Source organism: Carassius carassius, chromosome 40, assembly GCF_963082965.1.
Source record: "Carassius carassius chromosome 40, fCarCar2.1, whole genome shotgun sequence".
Lineage (NCBI taxonomy): Eukaryota > Metazoa > Chordata > Actinopteri > Cypriniformes > Cyprinidae > Carassius > Carassius carassius.
Window position 1 is genome coordinate 28,362,486 of NC_081794.1, and position 26,144 is coordinate 28,388,629.

Here is a 26,144-nt window from a genome sequence, read left to right on the forward strand (position 1 = left end):
GGGTAAAGCCCAGGAAGTTTTTTCCTCTTTATCAGTCGAAGACTCTCTTAATTATGAGCAAGTGAAGACATCCGTTCTCAGAGTGTATGAGCTAGTCCCCGAGGCCTATCGTCAGAAATTTCGTAATTTACGGAAAACTGATGAGGCTTACGTTGAGTTCGTTCGGGAGAAAGAATCCCTGTTTGATCGTTGGTGTGCTTCCATGAAAGTAACTACTTTTGAAGAGCTTCGTGAACTGATTATTTTAGAGGAATTTAAAAACTGCTTACCAGAACGCGTTGTAATCTATCTTAATGAGCAAAAAGCTTCTAAATGTTCTGTTGCTGCGACATTGGCTGACGAATATGTGCTCACACATAGGAACGTGTTTAGTGTTGCACCAAAGTTTTCTTCAGCTAACAGCACTCGGTCTTCTCAGCGTAATTTTGAACGCCCCCTGCCTGTTGATAAAGCGGCGCTAAGTTCTGATAAGTCTGTGTTCTCACCCGTTTGTTTCTATTGTAAGAAACGAGGACACATTATTTCTGAGTGCAGTGTGCTCAAAAAGAAAAACCGTGTTCCTAAACCGGTAGGTTTATTGATGACGTCCATGCCACAAGTGGAAGGACTTGAGTTGTTGGCTTCGGAAGCTGACAGGTGTGAAAATGAGGGATATGTGCCGTTTTTGATGGACGGATTTGTATCTTTGTCAGGTAGTGCTTCGCGCAAACCAGTCAAGATACTTCGTGATACAGGCGCTGCGCAGAGTTTTATTCTGGAAGGAATATTGCCGTTGTCTGATGAGAGCTCTGTTGGTTCAAGTGTCTTAGTACAAGGATTTGAGATGGGCTTCGTTAAGGTACCTTAGCACGAGATCGAAATTGAATCTTCCCTTGTGTCTGGCCGCGTTGTTGTTGGAGTGCGACCATGTCTTCCCGTTCGAGATGTCACGTTTATCTTAGGGAATGACTTAGCGGGAGGAAAAGTTTTTGCTAGCCCTGAGGTAACTGATGATCCTTTTTTGTATCTTACTGTTGCTGATGCCTTAGCTCAGGAATATCCTGAGGTTTTTCCCTCATGTGCTATTACTCGCGCTATGACTCAGAGACTAAAAGATAAAAACCTTATTGAATCAGAAAGTGAGTGTAATTTTGATTTGAGTGATACATTCTTTTCTAATTCTGATTTTTGTGAAGTGAAATGTTCAAATTTTGTTGACGGTTCAGATAGTGCCGTTAAAAAATTAGATGAACATTTTATGGGGCCTACTAAATTGTCTCTGTCTCGCGAGCAGCTTATGGTTGAACAGAGGAAAGATGAGAAATTGTCATCCCTTTTTGAAGCTGTTGTTCCTGCTGAGCAACTCGAACACGTATCGCAAGGATACTTTGTAGAAGATGGAGTGTTGATGAGGAAGTGGAGACCACCTACTGCATCTGCTGATGATGAGTGGCAAATCGTCAAACAGATAATAGTTCCCTCCTCGTACCGCTCAGAAATTTTGAGTCTTGCGCATGATAGCCCGTTTGCCGGTCACTTAGGAGTAAATAAAACGTACGATCGAATACTCCGAAATATTTTCTGGCCTGGCCTGAAAACTGATGTAGCAAGTTATTGCAGAAGCTGTCATGTGTGCCAAATGACGGGAAAACCGAACCAGAATGTTTCACCTGCTCCGTTGTATCCTATTCCAGCTATCGGTGAACCATTGGAGCGTGTGATGATCGATTGTGTCGGTCCTTTGCCTTGCACGAAGTCGGGAAACCAATATCTGCTCACTATAATGTGCACGTCAACGCGTTTTCCAGAGGCTATTCCTCTGCGTAAAATCACTGCACCAGTGATTGTAAAAACACTTATAAAGTTCTTTTCACTGTTTGGACTTCCACGTACTATTCAGTCGGACCAAGGCACGAATTTTATGTCCCGTGTGTTCAGGCAAGCTTTAGCTCAGCTGCATATCCAACATTGCACCTCAAGTTGTTACCATCCAGAAAGTCAGGGAGTACTTGAGAGGTTCCACCAGACTTTAAAATCAATGTTGCGTGCGTTTTGCCTTGAGTTTCAAAAAGATTGGGACGAAGGAGTGCCTATGGTCATGTTCGCAGTGAGAGAAGTAGTGCAGGAGTCGTTAGGTTTTAGTCCGGCCGAGTTAGTGTTCGGGCATACTGTTCGTGGCCCACTGAAGCTGATTCGGGATCATTGGACTAGTGATATAACTCAAAATAACATACTTGACTATGTCTCAGGTTTTCGTTTTAAGTTGCATCGTGCATGCGAATTGGCCAAAGAGAATTTAGAGATTGCACAGCAACGATTGAAGAAGCATTTTGATCGTCGTGCTAAACTTCGTAGCTTTACTCCTGGTGACAAGGTGCTTGTGCTGATGCCAGTGCCTGGGTCTGCCTTGCAGGCTCGTTATTATGGTCCCTATCGAGTGAAAGAAAAGGTGAGTGAGCTTGATTATGTTATCTCGACGACAGACAGAAGAAAGAAAACTCGTCTCTGTCACATTAACATGCTCAAGCCGTACTTTGAGAGATCGCCAGATTTGTCTGGAAGAAAGTCGGCTGTGTTAACTGTCTCACCCACAGACTTTCCGGTGGCCGGAGGACAGGCGCTGTCCAGTGCTGATATACCTGACACTGAGGCGCTGTCCAGTCCTGAATCTTCGATTCACCCATTGTGTTCTGCTGTATCGGACAGCGGTGATGATTCTTCTTTCGAGGAGGATGTAGAGTTTCCTTCTACCGAACTGGTTGCGGGAAGATTGAAAAATTCTGAGATCATTCGAACCTTAGACTTGCACCTTTCTCATTTGACCGTTGCCGAACGAGCTGATGTGACTAATATTATTCAGACGTACAGTAATTTGTTCTCTGATATTCCATCTCGTACTTCGTTAATAGAGCATGACATCGATATTGGTGACTCGTTGCCTATTAAACAGCACGCATATCGGGTAAGTCCTGAAAAGAGAATGTTGTTGCAAAATGAGGTGACCTTCATGCTTGAGAATGACATCGCAGAGCAAAGTTTTAGTCCATGGAGCTCACCCTGTTTGCTTGTAAAAAAACCTGACCGTACATTTCGTTTTTGTACTGATTTTAGACGCGTTAATGCTGTGACCAAACCAGATAGTTATCCATTGCCTCGTATGGAAGATTGCGTGGATCATGTAGGAAATGCTGTGTTCGTTACGAAGATCGATCTGCTTAAAGGATACTGGCAGGTGCCGTTGTCAGATCGTGCGAAAGAAATCAGTGCGTTCGTAACACCAGATAATTTTCTCCATTATACCGTAATGGCTTTCGGTTTACGAAACGCACCGGCAACCTTTCAGAGACTGGTCAATCGCGTCCTCGAAGGCATGCATAACGTTGAAGCATATTTGGATGACTTGGTCCTTTACAGCGCGTCTTGGTCAGAACATGTGGAGCAACTCGATGCGCTTTTCAGTCGTTTGTCTCAAGCTAACCTTACGGTTAATTTAGCGAAGTGCGAATTCGGCCGAGCTACGGTCACTTATTTGGGAAAGATTGTTGGTGGCGGTCAAGTTCGATCCGTTGAGTCTAAGGTAGAGTCCATCACTCATTTTCCCGTGCCCAATACACGTCGTGAGCTTCGTCGATTTTTGGGTATGGTTGGGTACTACAGAAATTTTTGTAAGAATTTTTCTGTAGTTGCTTCGCCCTTAACCGACCTTCTTAGTCCTAAGGTTCCATTTAAATGGTCTGAGATTTGTCAATCGAGTTTCGAGAGAATTAAAGCCCTTTTAGTTAATTCTCTTGTCTTGTCTGCTCCTGATTTTACTACTCCATTTTCTCTTGCTGTTGATGCAAGTAACACTGGTGCTGGAGCTGTTCTCCTTCAATCAGATCACATTGGCGTCGAGCATCCTGTTTGCTATTTTTCACGTAAATTTAATAAACATCAACGACGTTACTCGACTATTGAGAAGGAGGCTCTCGCCCTTGTTCTTGCTATTCAACATTTTGACGTTTACGTTGGTTCTGTTTCGTACCCATTGACTGTTTACACGGATCACAATCCCTTGATTTTTATTGATCGGATGAAAAATAACAATCAACGTTTGATGCGTTGGAGTTTATTCCTACAGCCTTTTGAGCTTGACATTCGTCACATTCGGGGTAAGGATAACGTGGTTGCGGATGCTTTATCTCGCATCTAAATTAATTGCAGTCTCTGAGGTAAGATATATATTTTCACCCTACAATTAATTATTTAAGGGTGAGGGTGTTATGTGGTGGTAATTTAAATTACTGAATGTTAATTGTTCTATCTGAGATCGCAGGTGCAGTCATGAATGACATCATGGGAAACCCCGTATTTAAGCCGGTCCGGAATTGAGGCTGGTCTCTCGGTTCTCTCTGCTCTCGCGGCGCTCGCTGCTCTAGCTGTCTCCACCCTTCTGATCAGTGACAGCTGGGGTTTCTTGCCTCATGGCGAGTGGTCCACGATCTTCGCCTCGACTGTTCCAGATCATGGACTGAGTTGTTATTTGTTATTTTCAAGTCAGGTAGTAGGTATTTTCTTTGATCACTTTTATTATTTAGTTAACACAGCGTAGGAAAGCAGTGGCCCGGAAGACTCACTCTGTTTGTTGTTTTCTTCGGGAGCAGATAAGATCTTGCCTACAGAGTTAGATAGTCAGGTTTTCTGTTTTCCTTTTTGCTGCCCTACCTGTACTATTAGTTTGATTTATTGTTTATTGTTGGTGCGCTCTCTCATTTGTTTCATTAAAAGAAACGATTTACACCTTGAAACCTCACCCAATCGTCTGTGATTCTTAATATGTACGGTCCTTGTCTTACATGTGTTTTAACGAGCCAAATTAGATAAAGGGCCGTAACAGTGAGTGTGTTTCACATTCCATTCAACCAGTGAATGGGTGTTCATGCTTAAACTAGTTATAAACCAGCAGTGGAGTCTGAGCCTGACATAGACCTTTCATCTGATCCCTCATCTAACCTGAACCACGATAATGCTGCAAATACACACACATGAATTTCACAATTACTTCCATGCATTTCTTATTAAGTCGTTAGGATTATTTCTTCCATATATAATAACGACCATATTCATATTTTCCTTCTTAGATTTGAAATGATTCTGAAGTGATTCAGTGTCAGTATTAACTTGTATTATTGTATTAAAGCAATATCACACTCTTTATCATGCTATGATCACCTGCAGCTGAATTCTGCTTTAAAACAACCAATCATTATCTATATTAATCTACTCTTTATTAAAACCACAGCTACTGACTGAATATAAAGATAAATGGACATGAATATTGATTCGAGTTAACTGAGAGTATCATGTGGGAAAAAACACAGAAAAACCTGTCTCCTATGAAATGCATGACCCTCAAGTTGTTGGATTTATTTTTTTATCAACACAAGATAAAGTGGACTCAACAACACGAAACTAAATGTTCAATTACAGATGATTACAGATGCTAAATTATAATTAATAATTCTGTGTACACTTGAAGTGCCCATGAAGAACCACAAAGTGATGCAAAATCAGCTGTCGAATACTTAGTTTCTAGTTTTACTTCATATATCATACATAGACATATCATACTAATTTATTATTTATAAATATAATGTGTAAGAATTAATTACATCAAATTGTATTTATTATATATGAAGTGTTACATCAAAGCTCTTGATGGCATAGGGTTATTATAGTTAGCTAAAACTAAAAATAAAATAAAAACTGTTAAAAAATAAAAACTATTTTAGTTGTTCTTTTGAAATTAAAATAAACGTCAACTGACGATAAATAAAAAATATTTTTTACAAATCATTTCAGCAACATTTTTTATTTTGACTTAGTTAAAATTAAATAGATTTTTTGAATACAATAAAACAATGTTTTTTAAATAACAAATTATATTAAAAATATAAAATACAGTTTAATTACAAATTAATAAAAAATATATAGAAAAGAAAAATATAAAATCACAAAATTATTAAAACTTTAATTCAATCAAATTTTTTATTTTAATTCAAATGAAAACAGAAAATCCACAAATGGAAACTGACTGAAACTATATTAATTATATATTTAATTAATGATATTAAAAAGAACACTGATACAGACTGTGTCTTAAATGCTTTTGGAAGTAAAAATAAGTTTTTGAAACTATGAGCCTCATAATGTGCTCTTCTTCTTCTTCGTGGGTAGGTAATGTAGTAAACTCTTTAGTTACGTCATCATTCTGCTCAGTTTCTCCCAGTGGAGCAGCAGGTCCAAAAGCATCATTTCAGCTCACATTTTGCAGTTTAATAAGTGTACTGAGACACTCACAGAGGACGACGGGGTCTCACCTGCTGATTTGGGGGTGAATTTGTCCCTGTGTGCAGCACAAACGGCCAGCAGCCGATAGCCCAGATCCATGTCGAAACCCTGCTGACCGGCGACACGACTCAACACCTGACACACAGATATTATTCAAACATCACTGAGATCTCTGCATTCATGCATGCATGCTCTGTCATAGTTAAATTAAGTGGTTGTGGTTTTAGGAATCAAATCTGTGTCCTGATTTGCAAACCCTCTTCAGGTCGGCCCATGTTAAACTGCACCACACCCTGAGGCCTGAAGCACAGACGTTCATATCTGCAACTTAATTACAGTTTAACACACATCATGTGTGTCTACAGCGCCTCATTAAACTTCTGAGGGAGGTTTGGTTTAGCCCTTCTTCCACATTCTCCTTAAATGCAATTCAGACCTGCACGCGAGAGCAAGCTCTTTCTCTGCTGTAGAAAACTAAATCAGACATTACTCCCTTCATAGAGTACAAGTGTCACCAAGAAATAAAGCATATTGTATATAAACTCGAGCAGAATACAACAGAAAATATAACAGAGCAGAACCATTTCAAATAAAACAAATAGAATAAATTAAAACATAATGAAATAAAATAATAATTTAAGCACAGCAGAATAGAAAAGTAGATACAATAATACAATAAAATCTAGTACAGAAAAAAAAAAACAATAGCCGTAAAATAAATTAAAGTCCAAGAGAATTGAATACAATAAAATATTGTATTGTAGCAAAATAGAAATTCTAAAATGGTATAGTGCGATAGGATAGAAGAGATCAGAACAGAATAAAATAAAATGCATATCATATAACAAACTGGAGCCAAGCAGAACTAAATCAAATAGAATAAATTAACAAACAGAGGAGTCAAATAAAATAAAAATAACAACTTGGAGCAGAATCGAAGAGTAATAATAGAAGAGAATACAATTGTATATATAATAATCTTTATATTGATCTATACTTTGAAAGCAACTGTATAATAGAAATACAGTGTAATAGTAGTATGCTGGAGCAGCGGAGGAAAGCAGACTGCTGATTGGTTAAGAGACTGAAACCTCACCGTTAGGCATCCCATCAGGCTTTGCTCAAAGGGCCGCTGAAACGCTCGTGGGTCTCCGCACCAGTCCAACAGCTCGGTCGCCGCCGTCTGGAAGTTTGCTGGATTTTGCAGGTGCTTTGGAAAGAAAATCACACTCAAACATTAAGCTTGTGTATTTAGTTGTTATTGTTTATGAGTTTACGGCTTTGTGAATGTGTGAAAGGCTCTTGAAATATAACAATTCAGGACTAATCTACAGGAAATCACTGTGTTTTGTTCCTGGCAGTGTAATAATTGTGTTGAACCACACCAGGTGTCCTGTAGGGGGCGTCACAGCTCCAATGAGACGTGTGGGTTGTGTGGGGATGTGTCTTCTCTCACCTGTTTGATGCAGTGGAGCCGGTCGTTGGTTTGCTGGATGTGTCTGTCCATGGACGGGAAAGAGTTCATCCTGCCAGACCGTCTCTGAGCCTATCGCTCGGCCATCCAACACTCACACCCTGAAAAACACACTCTGTTCAGACACACGGCCAGATTCAGTGATCAGATACACAGAGGCTTTTTGTCAAGCCAGACAGGAAGAAACCACCTAGCAACCAACTAGAACAGTCTAGTAACCACATCACAACAACCACAGTTTCTTGAAAAAATGTGTTAAAAATTGGTGATGCAACAATATTTTTAACCGAACCTTAAGTTTCCATTTAGCAGAAAAACAAAACAAATATTCTTAAAAATCAATTCATTACATTAATTTAATAATCAAAACTGCTGAAAACAGATTTAGAAACATTTAAACTGTTGCTAGGTCAAAAAAAAAAATTGGGTGATTATAGGTAAACTACAAAAACTAAAAGTACAACTTAAAAAAATAAAATAAAATAGTTTTGCTAAATTTCATCAAAATAAACATAAAAAAAACTGTAATAAATTTTTGCTTGGCATTCAGTGAAAATTTTATATTTTAATTTAACCCCGAACTAAGATGACCAAAAAATAAATAAACTATAACTAAATAAATATGAATAAAAACGATTTAGACATTTAAAAAAATCTAAACCTAATAAAAATGGTTCAAATCATCCGTCTCAGACGCTGAGTGATTTTTATAGCGCAGATGAACAGAATATGTGCAACTGCAGACAACCAGACTGAAGCATCCCAGAATGCACCAGCAGGAGTTTGGCAAACATGCGGGATCTCTCATGTACTCGCATCTATCAGACTGGAACACTTGCATAACTTACAGACGATGTGCTGAGACAGGCCACATCACACACACACACACACACATACACACACACACACACACACACACACACACACACACACACACACACACACATACACACGTTTGTTTTTGTGTAAAGTGTGTTCATCCCATAGGTGTAATGGTTTTTATACTGTACAAACTGTATATTCTATGGCCCTACACCAACCCTACACCTAACCCTAACCCTCACAGGAAACTTTCTGCATTTTTACTTTCTCAAAAAAACTCATTCTGTATGATTTATAAGCGTTTTGAAAAATGGAGACATGGGTTATGTCCTCATATGTCACCCACTCCTTGTAATACCTGTGTCATACCCATGACATTATACAGAGTTGAGTCCTGATATGACACAAACACACACACACACACACACACGCACACACACACACACACACACACACACACACTCTCTCTCTCTCTCTCTCTCTCTCTCTCACACACACACACACACACACACTCTGAACATCACCGTGAACAATTATCATATTCATACTCACACTGGACCATTATTACAGTTTTTCTCAATTGCTAAAACACTAAATCCTATTGTCTGAACCAAATGCTCAGTTGCCTGAACCCACTGATTGAATCAATCACTCTTTTGGCAAAACCATAAGCACTTTTCACCTGTTTAGACACAACTTGCCAACACATTTTCATTGTGATGCACCCGTGCTGTATAATGGTGAGCACAGGTGACAAAAGTCAAACACAATTAAAGCACAGATGTCACCATTTGAACACAACAACTCAAAATTGATCACACTTGTGGCTAATGATGTGAGGGAACATATACAGTGAACCAGTTCAGAGAGCACTGGTTTGTGAGGCCCTACAATGGATAGAAATCTGAGAGGAAGAGTTTGTGTGAGAGGAGGTCGAGGTGGTCGAGGTGGTCAGCGAAGACAAAGAACAGTAATATCTGATGAATTCAGAGCTACTGTGATTGACCATGTTCTTGTCCATGGTATGAGCATGAGGGAGGCTGGACAAAGGGTAAAACCAAACATCAGTAAATTCATTGTGTCCACCATAATCCGAAGATTTAGAGAAGAGGTGAGGTAATTACCTTTTTTTGACATTATAGTACAGTGTGTAAATGTTGACAGCAATTACTGTATGACATACTATATACTAAATATATATATTAAATCTGACCAAAAGGAGAAGGAGAGGCCGTAATGTGATTGGCCATCGGGCCATTGTTGGTGTTCCTGGGCAGCGTGGTGGCAATGTCACATTATGTGCTGCCATCAGCAATCATGGGGTTGTCCACCATCATGCCAACCTGGGGCCCTACAACACTCACCAGCTCCTCATTTTCCTCAATCACATGCGAGATGCTCTGTTAGGGCAATAGGATGAGCATCCCATCTATGTTGTTGTTTGGGACAATGTGAGTTTTCACAGAGCCCAGGTTAGAGAGTGGTTCAATATGAACCAAGGTTTTATCAATCTTTGCCTTCCACCGTACTCCCCTTTCCTAAACCCCATTGAGGAATTCTTCTCCTCATGGCGATGGAAGGTATATGAACGCCAACCTTACACCAGGGTAAATCTCCTGCAAGCCATGGGACTTGTCTGTGGTGACATAGGTGTGGAGGCATGCCAAGCCTGGAGACGGCATGCCAGGGGTTTTTTTCCCCATTGCTCAGCCAGACAAAATGTGGCCTGTGATGTGGATGAAGTACTGTGGCCTGACCCTGTACGGAGACATGATGCTGTGAGTAATGCACTTATTTGTATATTTTTGTACTATACTTTTACATCAGCTTACTGTACACAAGTGGCACACGCATAAGATTTCTGTTTTGTCTTTTTGTACAAGTGCTAAATGCACAGTTTTTTTTGTTTTGTTTTGCAACATGCATTTAGCCTACAGTGAACAATAAACATTTATTTATCCAGCTTTATGTCCTGAGCATTGTGTTTTCTATTTTTCTACGTAGTGTTTAGTGACTGTTCAGTAGTGTTTTTAATTTTGATTGACCTGGGGCACGATTTGACAACATAGTTCAGTTTTGAGCACAGATTGAACTGTTTTGAGGTGAAAGTTTGGTTTTGCAAGAAGAGTCTGAGGTTTTGTGAATGTAGCTTGAAAATTGGGTTTTGTGTTCACAGTTTAGAGAAAAGGAGAGCAGCTTAAAAGAAATGTGTCTTAGCAATTGAGAAAAACTGTAACAAATTCATATTAGCATTAGTATATTTATTTACTATGACACATCATATTGGACAATTTTCATATTCATGTACCATGTGATGGTTTCATAGCTTATAAACTATGGCATTACCAAGATCATCCTGTCCTGTTCTCTCTGTTCACTGAAACACTGGTTCTCTAGTTTCCCTCTGTGCCTCTGATTCAGATCAGCCTCAGGAAATGAGGCCTTTCCTGTCAGAGGAAGAGAGAGAGAGAGAGAGAGAGAGAAAGAGAGAGACACAGAGAGAGAGACACAGAGAGAGAGAGAGAGAGAGAAAGACAGAGAGAGAGAGACATTCAGCTCAACGGTAGGAGAATCAAGAACAACCTCATCTTCTACACCACTCTAATAACTGCATGGAAACTGACCATCTGTGAGGAATACAAGCACGTGTTTAAAGAAGGAATCGGTCGAGGGGGAAGATTAACTATATGTAATGCTGGATACAGACAACCCCATTCTCACCATAACATACTACACTAAAGGCACCTTCCTACTGCAAGGCAATGAAGCAAGCCTGAACTCATTTGAGGAGATTTTTCCCCTGCTGAAGGCCAGAGTCGAGGAGGAGAGAAACGAGCCTCAGGGAGACTGCACAGACTCTGAGGAAGAAGACCCAGTGAATCCTCCTCCTTCACCATCTGAACGCCGACTGAGAGACAGCTTAGCTTTACTGGAACTGGACTTCACTGAATTCAGAGAACACACTCAAGCCAAACTCTCAGACAAACACAACACAAACCTTCACATCCAGGAGCTCAAAGATGAACTCCAGCAGCTGAGGAACAACACTCACTCCTCCATCACTGAACTCACAAGAGCTGTCAGAGAACTACAGGAAGAAAACCAAACTCTCCGTGTACAGATAGGCAAGCTAGAGGAAGACAAAGAGAGAAAAGAGGAGATCTTCTCCAGACAGCTGCAAGACATGAGAGAGCAGTTACAGAATAACACAACAGACAACACACCCTGCTACAGTACAGCTCCTACTACAGACAGACCTAACTACACAAACACAGAAAGTGTACCTGCGACAAACACACAGACACCTGCAGAAACACAAGCCTCACCTGCCCACCATCCTGAACCTGACCCAGATGTGCTCCTCCTCATGGACTCTAACGGGAAGTTCTTGGACCCACAGAAACTCTTCCCACACCATAAAGTCACTGCAAAGCGATGCAGCACAACAGGCCAGGCCCACCAGATCATCAGAGACTTCACAGGACACCCCTCACGTGTTATTATACACACTGGGACTAACGACCTTCACTCACTGCGCCACAATACTGCTGATGCTGTGAGGAAAATAGCAGAAATCACCAGCAAAAGATTCCCAGAGTCCCGAATCGTAATCTCCACACTTCTCCCACGATCCGACACACCACCACACATCATCTACAGCATTAATGCTGAAATCTCCCGTAGATGTTCTTCACTCCCTAATGTACACCTGGCCCACCATCACAACATCGGCCTCCAACACCTGTATGATGGACTCCACCTGCACAGAGATGCAGTGCGTGTTTTTGCAAAGACCCTAAAGGATGCAGCTCTGGGCCGCAGACCATCATCACCAAGGCCACCACTGGCCCATTAACCCCTACATTTCCAGACACACCCCTCCGACCCTGATGAGGAAGGACATCACCTGGACCAGGATCCCACATCATCCAACTACAGCTCCCCACAGAGCTGTGCACCTACAGCCACCAACCTCACATCCACCTGCTGCCCAACAAACCCCAGTCAGAAGGAAGAGACCGAAGGCCCCCCCTCAGCAAGAGAAGCCCCCAGAGCTGAGAGCACAGAGCTATGCTGAAGCTGCAGCCCGCCCCCCCCGCTGCCCCCAGCAGTGAACTGAGTCAGATCAGAGAGATGCTGCAGACCCTGTGCTGACAGCTCCTCAGCAGATAAGGACAACACGCACAAACACATAAAAAAAATAAATAATGCACTAATGTAAATTGTTTAGCATGTACTGTACATTGTGACAGGTTATTTTCTCTCTGTCTTACAAAATAGGTTTATCTTTGATAATATTAATGCGTTCATTTAATATAAGTTGTTGGAATATTCAGGGTCTTTTTTCTTCAACTTTTGGTTCAAAAAGCACAGACCCTGAATTCCTTAAAAATATCAAAGATGCAGATGTTATCATTCTCCCCGAGACCTGGTGTAGAAATGATGCTCTTACCTACTGTCCCTCAGGCTACTATGAAGTGATTGTGCCCTCAGTTAAATTAAGTAAAGTACATCGTGGAGGAGTTCTGGTGTGGTACAGGGAGGATCTGGCCAAACACATTTCTGTCATCACACTCAGAACATTTCACTGCTGGTTAAAACTAAACAAGCTAATTGGCATTTCAACCACTGACACATATCTCTGTGCCATCTATATTCCCCCAGCAGAATCCCCTTACCATGATAAAGAGTATCTGAACAACATCCACACAGAGATCAGCCGTTTCCAGGCCCAGGGAAATGTGCTGCTGTGTGGAGACTTTAATGCAAGAACTGGATCTGAACCCGATAACATAAATCAAAAAGGGGAATCAATATATCTTTGGTCAGAGCTCCCTGGGTCTCACAAGAAATCTTCCAGCAAGAAATAATCTTGACCAAACTGTAAATAAAACTGGTTCAGAGTTAGTGCACCTCTGCCGAGATTTCGGCCTGTACATCCTTAATGGCAGGATCCGAGGGGACTCTTTAGGGAGGTTCACATGTTGTTCAGCTCTTGGAGCTAGTGTAGTTGACTACGCCATCACTGACATGGACCCTTCCTCCTTCAGTGCATTCACTGTCAAACAGCAAACTCCACTTTCTGACCATAACCAAACTAACATTTATATTAAAACAAATCACACACCAGAACAAACCAAGCTGGAAACCTGCTAAATGTTTCAGGTCCAGCAGAAATACAGATGGACTTCAGACAGTGCAGAGAAATTCATCCATGCCCTGAATTCTGAAGAACTGAAAAATCGAATCACTATATTTCTGAATAAAAAATTTGAAACAACTAAAGATGGTGTTAATCTGGCTACAAATGAAATCAATAACATATTTCAAAAAGCAGCATATATAAGTGAATTGAAAAAGAAAGGCAAAAAATTCATTAAAAAACACCAAAAGATGAAAAATGGTTTGACTCAGACTGTAAAACATTAAGAAAACAACTTAGAAAATGATCAAATCTGAAACATAAAGAACAATACGACACCGACATAAGAACTGAATACTGTTCAAAACTAAAACATTACAAAGACACAATTAGAGCAAAAAAGCAACACCATCTCAACAAAAGTTTAGAAGAAATAGAAGATTCAATAAATCAAAATCAGTTCTGGGATATGTGGAATAATCTGAGCACAACAAAACCACAAGATCTACCAATACAAGACGGAAACATTTGGACACAACATTTAGAAAATTAATATCAAGAAATCCCACCAAAACAGCTCAATGACAATTATGATCTGATCAAACAAAATCTACAAACTTATGAAGACACAATTAAAAATAATCAAAATCCACTTGACTTCCCAATTACATTTAAAGAATTGACAAACAAACTCAAAAGCCAAAAATGTAAGAAATCTTGTGGTCCTGACAGCATTCTAGGTGAAATGCTGAAACACAGCACACCTGAGCTTCAGACAGCTGTGCTCAAATTATTCAACATTGTACTTAGTTCAGGCTGCTCTCCTGACATCTGGAGCCGAGGACTCATTACCCCTATTCACAAGAGTGGAGACAGACTGGACCCTAATCATTTCAGAGGCATCTGTGTGAGCAGTAATCTGGGGAAGTTATTTAGCAGTATTTTTTTTAACCATAGAATGGTAAACTTCCTTAACGAACACAATGTCCTGAGCCCGAGTCAGATTGGCTTCCTTCCAAATCACAGAACGACTGACCACATTTACACCCTAATCAATAAACACGTGAAACAGACCCAAAACGGAAAAATATTTGCATGCTTTGTCGATTTCAAAAAAGCATTTGATTCTATTTGGCACGACGGATTATATTATAAACTTTTACAAAGTGGTGTAGGGGGTAAAGTTTTTGACATTATAAAATCAATGTATTCGAACAACAAATGTGCGATCCGAATTGGCAACAAACATACAGAATTCTTCACCCAGAAAAGAGGAGTGCAGCAGGGCTGTAGTCTGAGTCCAACGCTGTTCAACATTTACATCAATGAGTTAGCGGTGCAGCTGGAACAGTCTACAGCCCCTGGACTCTCTCTACAAGACAAGAACATCAAGCTCTTGCTGTACGCAGATGATCTGGTGCTGCTGTCATCCACCCCACAGCTGGACCTGCTGGACAACTACTGCCAGAACTGGGCCCTGGCAGTAAACCTCAACAAGACCAACATTATGGTCTTTCAGAAGAAGCCCAGATGTCAGGAACACAGACACCAGTTCAGTCTAGGCAGCACCGCTCTAGAACACACGATGCAGTACACTTACCTCGGCCTGATCCTCACTGCATCGGGGAGTTTCAGTTCGGCAGTGAATGCTCTCAAAGATAAAGCTCCAAGAGCTCTATATGCAATCAGGAAAAAATTCCAAAATATTGAAATACCGCTACCAATTTGGTGTAAAATCTTTGCTAGTGTGATTCAGCCCATAGCGCTGTATGGAAGTGAGGTTTGGGGTCCACTCAGTGATCAGAGCTACACTAGATGGGACAGACATCCAACAGAAGCCCTACACACAGAATTCTGCAAAATGATTCTAAAATTACAACGAAGAACACCCAATAACGCATGTAGGGCAGAATTAGGCCGATTCCCATTGATTATCAATATGCATAAAAGATCCCTCAAATTCTGGATGCATCTTAAATCAAGTCCCACAGAAACGCTACATTTTAAAGCGCTACAAACCCAAGAACTGAACCCTGAAAAGAGTCCACTCAGTCAGCTAGTTCTGAGACTTACTAACCAGACTAACTCTACTAACACTAACCAGTCTCAGACCAGCACTGCTTCTCACCCAAACATCAGAACCAATCACATTAGCAAACAATCTAAAAATACATATCTGGAAGATTGGGATCAAGACACTAAAACACAAAGTAAATTACAATTCTATCGAACTCTACAATCTGATTATGAATGTGAAGATTATCTTCAGAGTGTCAGAGACACAAAGCAGAGACGGATCCTGACCAAGTACAGACTCAGTGAGCACAGTCTAGCCATCGAGACGTGTGTGTGTGTGTGTGTGTGTGTGTGAGGGGGAGAGAGAGAGAGAGAGAGAGTGAGCACAGTCTAGCCATCGAGATGTGTGTGTGTGTGTGTGTGTGTGTGTGAGGGGGAGAGAGAGAGAGAGAGAGAGTGAGCACAGTCTAGCCATCGAGATGTGTGTGTGTGTGTGTGTGTGTGAGGGGGAGAGAGAGAGAGAGAGAGAGTGAGCACAGTCTAGCCATCGAGATGTGTGTGTGTGTGTGTGAGAGGGGGAGAGAGAGAGAGAGAGTGAGCACAGTCTAGCCATCGAGATGTGTGTGTGTGTGTGTGTGAGGGGGAGAGAGAGAGAGAGAGTGAGCACAGTCTAGCCATCGAGATGTGTGTGTGTGTGTGTGTGTGTGAGAGGGGGAGAGAGAGAGAGAGAGTGAGCACAGTCTAGCCATCGAGATGTGTGTGTGTGTGTGTGTGTGAGGGGGAGAGAGAGAGAGAGAGTGAGCACAGTCTAGCCATCGAGATGTGTGTGTGTGTGTGTGTGTGTGAGGGGGAGAGAGAGAGAGAGAGTGAGCACAGTCTAGCCATCGAGATGTGTGTGTGTGTGTGTGTGTGAGGGGGAGAGAGAGAGAGAGAGTGAGCACAGTCTAGCCATCGAGATGTGTGTGTGTGTGTGTGTGTGTGAGGGGGAGAGAGAGAGAGAGAGTGAGCACAGTCTAGCCATCGAGATGTGTGTGTGTGTGTGTGTGAGGGGGAGAGAGAGATAGAGAGTGAGCACAGTCTAGCCATCGAGATGTGTGTGTGTGTGTGTGTGTGTGTGTGTGTGAGAGAGAGTGAGTGAACACAGTCTAGCCATCGAGACGGGGAGACACAGAAAGAGATGGTTACCCAGAGAGAGAAGAGTGTGTGCTCACTGTCAGACAAGAGAGATCGAGACAGAGACGCACTTCCTCCTGCACTGTCATAAATACACCTCCATAAGAGACCTATACTTTAACAAATTCACTAATTTAATAAAGAACTTTACATCAATTAGTGAAACTGAAAAATTAAAGATAATATTAGGAGAGGGACACACAGCAGCACTGGCTGCGAGATACGTGTGGACGTGCCACAGCCTGAGAGACAGCAGGTGAACGTGTGTGTGTGTGTGTGTGTGTGTGTGTGACCCTATTGTGCACCACAGTGATCCTTAGTATGTTTGTGTATTTCTATGTAAGTTTAAGACTGTGGTATCAAATGTTCACACAAATGTTATAATTTGTTAGTTTAATATAATAAGATGTTATTATAATCAGTTCCATTACTGTGATGTTCATTTTTTTTTGTTATAAATTATTTTATTTTTTCTATATATGTACACTAAGCTTTGGCAATATTGTATAATTTACATTCATGCCAATAAAGCAATATTGAATTGAATTGAGAGAGAGACAGAGAGAGAGAGAGAGAGAGAGAGAGAGAGAGAGGGAGGGAGAGAGAGAGAGACTTTATTCTCTCTGTCCTGCGGTTGGACGGGATGATGTCATAAAACCCGTTTTTTTTCGTCTATTTTCTTACATATTTCAAGGGATCCTGCAGGTTTTGTGAAGGTCGGTTGTGAAGCGCAAATCCAGTCAGAAGGGTCCGTTTTTTAAACTGAGATGTATGCATCACAAATCATAAATAAACTTTCCATTGATGTATGGTTTGTTAGGAGGTTACAACTATTTGAAAATCAAAAAAGCAAAAAAATCTTAATATTGAGAAAGTCATCTTAAAAGTTGTCCCAATTAATTCTTAGCAATGCATATTACTAAATTTACAAAATATCTTCGCGGAACACAATCTTTACTTAATGTCCTAATGATTTTTGGCATAAAAGAAAAACACAAGTGATAAATTGAAAGGAAAAAAAATCTGCTAATATAGTTTCTATATGTCTGTTATTGGCAGTGCTTTAAAGTTTTGCTTTAAATCTCCTTAACTTTTTCACTCATATTGCAAAAAAAAAACCTGAATTTAAGAACTTCTGCTTGGTTTGTGGAAAGGCAAATGAATTATTATTTTTAAGACCCACAGAAAGCCTCTGTATTTCAGAGAGAAACAGGATATTCAACAAATGTAGGTCAGCAATTTACGTTCTCCACGCAAAAATGTGTATCAATATGAGAGGCGTTTCAAAACAAGACAGCTGAAAACAGAAAGTTGAGCAAAATATTACAGTTTGAGCCTTTTCTTAACAAGAGCAGGAATAGTTCATTCTGATTTGATGTTGGCGTTAATCTAAACGAGCTCATATAATGCAGAGATAAAGAGAGTCGTCACTGCTGCTCACAATAGCCTCTGTTCACACGCTCAACAATACAGCTCTGTTCTGAGCGCCGCGTTTACACACACACTCTATTATACCAGCTAATATACATCACCAGCTGCAGACACACACACACACTCATGAGTCATGTGTCCACAAACACACAGCTGTGTGTTGCAACATATGAACGTGACTCAGTTGCATATGATGTTTATCCATTTTCCGCATTTTTTTTTACATTGTTTTAAAAATAAATACAACAGCTGATAGATGGTTTTTGCATTGTTATATTCCATTGTTTTTCCAAAGGAGGTGTTTCTACACTAATTACAGAATTAGTTAACAAATGAGTCTGTTTACGCAGCATTGCCTATAACATGAAGTATTTGGAGCAAACATGTTCTGACTTCTATTCGACTAAAACAAAGGTGCGTTTATACCCACAACACACCTCAGGCGAGCGTTTTTACTCATGCAGTTATTTAGTTACTCATCCAGCAATTAAATAATCAGATCATGTGCAGTCAGATGGTCATTACAAAATAAACCTTTTCAGGGTGATACATGACTCTTGATTGCACATGATTACATAAATAAATGAAATATATATTAAAAAATCATATATGTAAATTTGCATATTTATATTTGACATTTAAATACGTATAGATTTGTGATTTTATACACAAATGTAAATATTACAAATATATATATATATATATATATATATATAAACTATATAAATAATTTATTTCTATTTATCTGTTTATCTAAAGTATATAATTATTCCTTTTGTATTAATATTTAAATATATATAATTTAAATTAAATATTTATAAATTTGTATGCAAATAAATATTATATTGAAGATATAACATATAATATTTCTGTTAACTTAATAAATGTATATAAATATATTAACTTTTCACGTTTAATATAATTACATATATAAAGATGCAAATATTTGTATATGAACACACAAAACACATATAAATATTAAAAATGTAAATATATAAATTGTTTATTTTTTATTTATTTATCTGTATATATTTTATATAATATAATTACTAATATATACAGTAATTATATATTATAATTTTTTACTGTTAATATCTATATTTAAATAAAAAAAATAATTTATTTAAATGTATTTAAATATTTCCACTAAATAAATAAATGTTTAATATATTTATTTATACATACATATAAATAAACATACATTTATTATGCACATAAATCTATTAAATATACATTATCCATCTATATAGCCGCAGTTCTAAGTAGAGCACTTAAGCATGACCCACACACACCGATAAAACGACAGATCATCCACAAATGATAAGTGTTAATGTTTACATGCATAAATGCACACCGCTATAACCACAGTACAGAACATTCTAATATCACTTTCAGTGGGAAAGCGCAAATGATTTCATTGGAAGCAAACGGCATCCTGAATGAAAAAACTGCCAAAGTGTTTTCCTACAGCAAGAGGGTTTTGTATCTAGGAATGTCACAGCTTACAGCGATGAATTTACGACACGTCCTCTAACTGAAAACTATCATTCCCACATCTATCCCTCCCAATGGACCTAAAGAGAGCTGTGTGTGTGTGTGTGTGTGTGTGTGATGCATTAGAGTGTAATGGGAAGGAAAAGTCTCCTTCTCTCTCTCTAATTCCAGATCTCTCTGACACCTCCAGCCATTCATCACACGCTCCTCTGAGCCTGAAGCACGAAAGAGGGAGGAGAAAAAAAATCAATGGAGTCAGAACTGCAAACAGGCCATAAAGACACAGAGAGGAAGGTAACAGCTGCAGTGCAATTGATTTCTTTAAGTAGAATAACACCTCACACACACACACACCGCCATTCATACACAGCTGCTGAAACACTTATGAACTGATCTCAAAAGCCGCCTGGTTCACACAAACCAACAGAGAATGATTTACTAATGAAATCATCTGCTGGTCACAAACATGCATTAAAATTACTTTGAAAACTGAAAACTGAATATGATGAATGATTTTTCATGATTCAATACTTTAAGATGCTAATCAAATGTTCACTAAAACCAACTATACCAACTTTATATTTAATTTAAACTGTCAGGCTAAAAATAAAACTATAAACAAAATAAAATCAGTTTATAATTGTTTTTTTATAATTTTATATTACCATTTTAGAATACACACATAACATGAAAGTAATACATTTTTTATAATATTACATATAACTCTATATTATACATTTTTTTTATTTAATATAAAATTAATAACATTATAATCATTTATAAGCACCTGTAGCTCCTCAGAAACCGTTGTGGGTGCAACAAAGTGGTTGCCGAGCAACAGACAAACGTAAACAAAGGTGAATGTTACTTTGTTACTTTGAGTTATTTTCAACAGCTTTGAACGTGGCTCGACCAATCAGAATCAAGGACCGGAATGATCTGCTTCATAATATTGTAAATAAACCTACAATATCACTAACATTTAGGTCCATCGTTGCATTGACAAACATTACTTTGAAACAAGACGCTTTTACTTGAGAAGCAAAAGTGCACAAGACATAATGTCATTATTGTGTTCAGCAAATATATCACAAATATAATATCATTTAATATATAATATATATATAATAATATTATATTATATAATAATATAATATAATTTTTTTTCCCTTTTTACTCGACTGGCAAAAATGGCTATTTACGCATGACACAAATTAAGGGAAACAATTCTATATAAATAATACACACAAATTACATTTAAATTTTATAATCAGCATTTTAGCTTATAGTAAATATATACATATATTATTGTTAAACAAACTGCATTAAAACACATATATAATTATACATTTACATTTTTATTTTGAATAATATTAAATTATTTTTATTTTAAATTTATTTACATTTTCTTAAATTATGCATTTAATTTAAAGGTTAACTTTTTTATTGTAAATATTATATATAAAAATTTAAATAAAAATTTTACACACATATATAATATTCATATATATTTTATGTTTTAATGCAATTTAGCTTCTTAAGTAAATGTATCTTTATGGATGTTACATTTTCCAGCAGAATTGATTGGAAATAGTGAAGGAGTCTCTCTAAACTCTAAGCTATAGTTCACTCGGGTTCACAGACATTTGCATTTCATCAGCTTTAAACAAACTGAAGGCTCTTTACTGATCAGACCTGCTATGCTGCTCCTGGCAGTTTAGAGCCGAACACAAATGTACAAATAAAGAGTCCAGACGCCTGTCATCTACTTACTGTCCTGTCAGTGTCAAAGAGGGCTGAGCAATATCATAGCCATAATGCATTTCCAAGAAATACATGATGCAATACACAGACAAAACACAGTCAAAATACACATTTAACTTGTCCCAAGTTTTCAGATTCAGAGACAACAGATAAAAAACCACTGCAAATTCAATCAAATAAACTCTGAAGTCATTTTTCTGTTGTTTTTTTTTAAATAAAAAATGAAAACTATAAGTACTGAGCAGTAGCTTCAGAAGCTATCAAAGAAACAACATCATTAACGTGTAACGTCTACAATCAGATCCCATTGTGAGTGTGTGTGTGTGTGTGCTGTGTAAACACACCGACTCTGAGAGCTTCACTAAGCTACATGCTTACAAAAGGGCATTAGCAGAGGCTAGTGAATGATTGTAGGGCATTATCATCGAGCGCAGAGCCTGGACAATGTTAACGGATAACCGTTTAACCGTGAAAGCGCAGAAGAGCCTCGGCGTGACGTCTCAGAGCTCAGAGTTAACACGTCACACGCTCTCAGAGCTCAACAACTGTTTGTACATTTACATCCGCCTGTGTTCACATGCAAATCCACACAGCGCATGCACTCAGAATGCTCTTTTGTTGTTTGCATGTGCTGGAAATGATGCAGATTTCTTAACTTTTGCCTTTTAGATGTGTAGATAAAAGATCATTGGGAAAATGCTGATTTGGCTGGCATTTACTCAAACAACCCTGCTTGCTGGATATTTTATAAGGAACACAAAAGGACATTTTGCACTTAAATGTTATATGCATGCATTTTGCAGACAATTATATCCAGAGCAACTTGCATACAACAATATTCTGTTCTGTTTCAAACACAAAACTATCATATGACTTCAGAAGATAAAATAAATAATTATTTTTAATTAGTATTTATGTCTTGTTTAAAAATTGTTTCATAATCAGACATAATGATGAAGACACACTCAAACACTTCATTAAAAACTAAGGATGGGCATTTTTGGCAACTTCTCATTTCGATCATCGATACATGGATCGAACAGAGATAATGAAAATATCTACGAAAAAGAAAATAGGCCAATGACATGAAAACCTGTTTATGAAAACATGAACACATGATTAGAACACTGTTAGATTATGATGCAGGAATGTTATTAAAAAGAAGCATCTAAAAATAAATAGCTGTGTTTACATTTTCATCTTCATTATCAAGTGATACATTATCGATCAAGTTCAAAGCCATATACAAAAACAAGTTTAATTGAAGTATGCCAACTGTTAAACAAATATAAATAAAAAGTCACTGTTGTATTATTCTAACATCAGTATTTAAAAAAAGAAACAATTATTCTTAATAAATGAAGCCATGCCTCTCTCTCTCCTCACATCTTTACTTTGGAGTCACTGCTGCTATAACCAATCAGAAAAAAACAATTATAAATATATATATATATATATATATATATATATATATATATAATTTTATTTTATTTATTTTTTATTTTATTATTTTTTTTTTTCCACAATTATTTTTTTTTTCTGTTTTCATTAAAAAAAGAAATTTACGTTTTAGTATTTTGTTGTTTTTCTCATATCAATTTTTTTAACTATGTATACACATTTTTCCAAATGAAGTTTTAGTTAAATTAATTAGTAATTATTTTAGTACTTTAGCTTGCCAAATAAAATAATAAGTTGGCTTGGCAAATAGCTAAAAAGCAAAATATTGAATATGATTTCAGTTAATTTTTAGTTTATTTCAAGTACTGTAATAAAAATCTAAATCTGATTTAGATTTTATTTAGGTTTTTATTTTAATAAAATGTTAATTTGAGTTATTCTACGATGTAAACTTTAAACAAAACTGAAAACTAGGCAACAAGGCTTTTACATGTATTTGACAGGCATGGTTTTAGTTTAGTGAACTATTAGTTATTTTAGTGACCCATACTGACACACTATATATTCCCTGATCCAGATCCAGACTGATTCCTGCTCCACTAGAGAGAAAACAAACACTGACCAAAGCACTAAAGTCTATTAAGTCTATTAAGTAAGCAGCTATTATACGACAACTTCAAACGCAGCTCATCCAATCAGAACTATCAGCTTTATGAATCAGTATCATAACAATTCTCCAGCTTACATAGCTGATTTTAATCACAAATCAAGAATCATAAGAGAGATCAGTGTGAACAATCACAGGATGCCTCTGTGCTCCTGATCTCTTATGATCTCCTCTCGTTTCCTTCTCCTCCCATCATTCCATTCCCTCACTTTATGAGCTTTGGCACCTCAATCACTGACGAAGACAGCTCCACCCTCACACAAACACACACTTCTGGCTGTTTATTCTCTGCAAACACACACAGAGGATCATCTCTCAGGATGAAGGGAAGTAATGGCTGTGATCCGCACACTGGAACGCTTCCATTTCATTGTGATGGAGAAGCAGTCAGGCGAGACGGCATCATGTCAGGGGTCTCAGACGCTCAGGATTTGTGATGTGAGATCACAGACGTGAAGATCAAACGTGTACTGAGCCTCACACACATCTAACATCCAGCAATCGCCCTCAAAACATCTCCCGTCACAAGAAATTACACCGAAAACCTGCTCTACATTCACATCTCGTGTAACACAAAAGAACTCAATACCTGTCCATTCTTCTTGTTTGTTGTAGTACTATTTATTTATTGCCCCTCAATAACTTACATATAAGGGGAATGTTTTTTATGATTTTTAATGTTTCTGAAATGTCAAATGTTTTCTTTTTTATGAATTTATTTCAGTATATTTAGCATTTCTGTCTTACCATTTAAATGAAGCAAACGAAGTTCGAAAAAATCCGTCGCATTGAAGTAAACTGAAATGCATGACTTTTCATAGATTGTACAAATTTGTGATTCAAAGTTATATAATAACTAAAATAAAAATGCATATTTTAAATCATTAAAAAAACGAATTCATACATATTCATTTTAAATAATAATATAATAAATGAATAAAACAATGACAAGAAAATACTATTACAGAAAGCTTATACTATTATTTCCAGCTCCGTCATCATTTATTTCTCAGTTTTCTTTCTTCTAAGGAACACATAAGTTGCCTTTTGAAGAACAATGTCCAATAGATGGACCAAAAAACAACACATTGAGAAATTATTCTTTTGAGAGTTTATTTTTGGGGAGATCTATGCCTTTAAGAATAAATAGAGAAACCAAATTAAGTATAAAAAACTAACAAACTAGCAGCTGCTAAGCCTCTAGTGTTTAAGTCAGTTCAAGGAAAGGGCAGGTGCAACTAAACTTACTTAAATAATTGCTAATGACATCACTGGGGAATTTCTTCAGATCCTGATCTGGTGTGTGTAAGTGTCTCATTACACGGCACACACAGTAACATCAGAGCACTGATAAGTGCTTGTTTAGCGAGCGTTTCGTACTGACTCACAGACTGCGAACTGATCAAATCACTCTTGTTTTCTGAAGCTCGACAGCAAACAGCATTACATCACTGAGAGTTTGACTGAAACATCTGGACCCACATCAGTCTGTCAGACAAAAACAACATTCACATCTTCATTCTACTGAATCCAACCATGAGCTAATAACACAGGACTGCCTCATTTCTGGAGGACTTCACATGTGGAAGTGAAAAAATCTGTTAAATATATTACTCTTGTAATATAACTACTACAAAACAATTGTTATGTAAATATTTAACTACTGTATTTAAGTATTTAATCATTTTATAAATAAGATTTTATGGAATATTCCATTATTTCATAGTACAACAGTAATATTGAATAATAATCATCATATTACTATTAATAATGTATTAAGAGAAACATGTAAATGTCACGGCTTACGCTGCTGGAAGGAACACGGAACCGAAAGATAAACGAAACAAGGCTTTATTATATCCAACATAGGCATTATCCAAACATGGGTCACAGAGGAAGACACAGGTAAGTAGCACGTAAGTGGTAGACCCGACCAAACAGAACTCAAAGGACAAGGTTTAGGTACAAGGGATAATTGGGGAAACACAGGTGGATGGCATGACTAAATTAACAGGGACATGGAACACATGGGGAATAGAATAAATACACCTGGGAACTAATCAAACCAAATACGGAAGACAGAAACTGGGTCACAGGGGCAAAAACACACTAAATGAGTCCAGGTATGTCACAGTACTCCCCCCTCCCAGTAGGTGCGTCCTCGCACCATAGAAACAACAAAGGAAGGCGTGGGTGGGAACTTGGGAGGAGGTTCCGGTGGAGGACAGACTCCCAAGAGGGGGCCAGCAGACAGGGACCACGGAGGAAGGAGCCAGGGAGGAGACAGGGAGGAAACAGGAGGGATCTGGAGCAGGAGGCACCCAGCAGGGCCCAGGCCACAGCCATAACGGCCCAAGGTGGGGCCGACGGTGGGAGGAGCCATGGAGGAGGAATGGTCGCCGACTCCAGGGGCTCGACCCACGGCAACGGAGCAAGTGGAGGAGGAGCCC

The 26,144-nt window shown here is 38.4% G+C and overlaps 1 protein-coding gene across 1 annotated transcript in view; it reads right to left on the minus strand.

Moving 5' to 3' along the window:
• Positions 1-26,144, minus strand: part of LOC132122514 (zinc finger MIZ domain-containing protein 1-like) — a 47,768-nt gene that overhangs the window by 15,558 nt on the left and 6,066 nt on the right. Inside the window, exons 2-4 of the mRNA XM_059532882.1 lie at positions 7,766-7,884; positions 7,406-7,519; positions 6,339-6,444 (exon numbers count right to left, since the gene is read on the minus strand). Coding sequence (XP_059388865.1) covers positions 6,339-6,444; positions 7,406-7,519; positions 7,766-7,834 — 289 coding nt within the window. The 5' untranslated portion in view covers positions 7,835-7,884. The remainder of the gene's footprint in view (positions 1-6,338; positions 6,445-7,405; positions 7,520-7,765; positions 7,885-26,144) is intronic.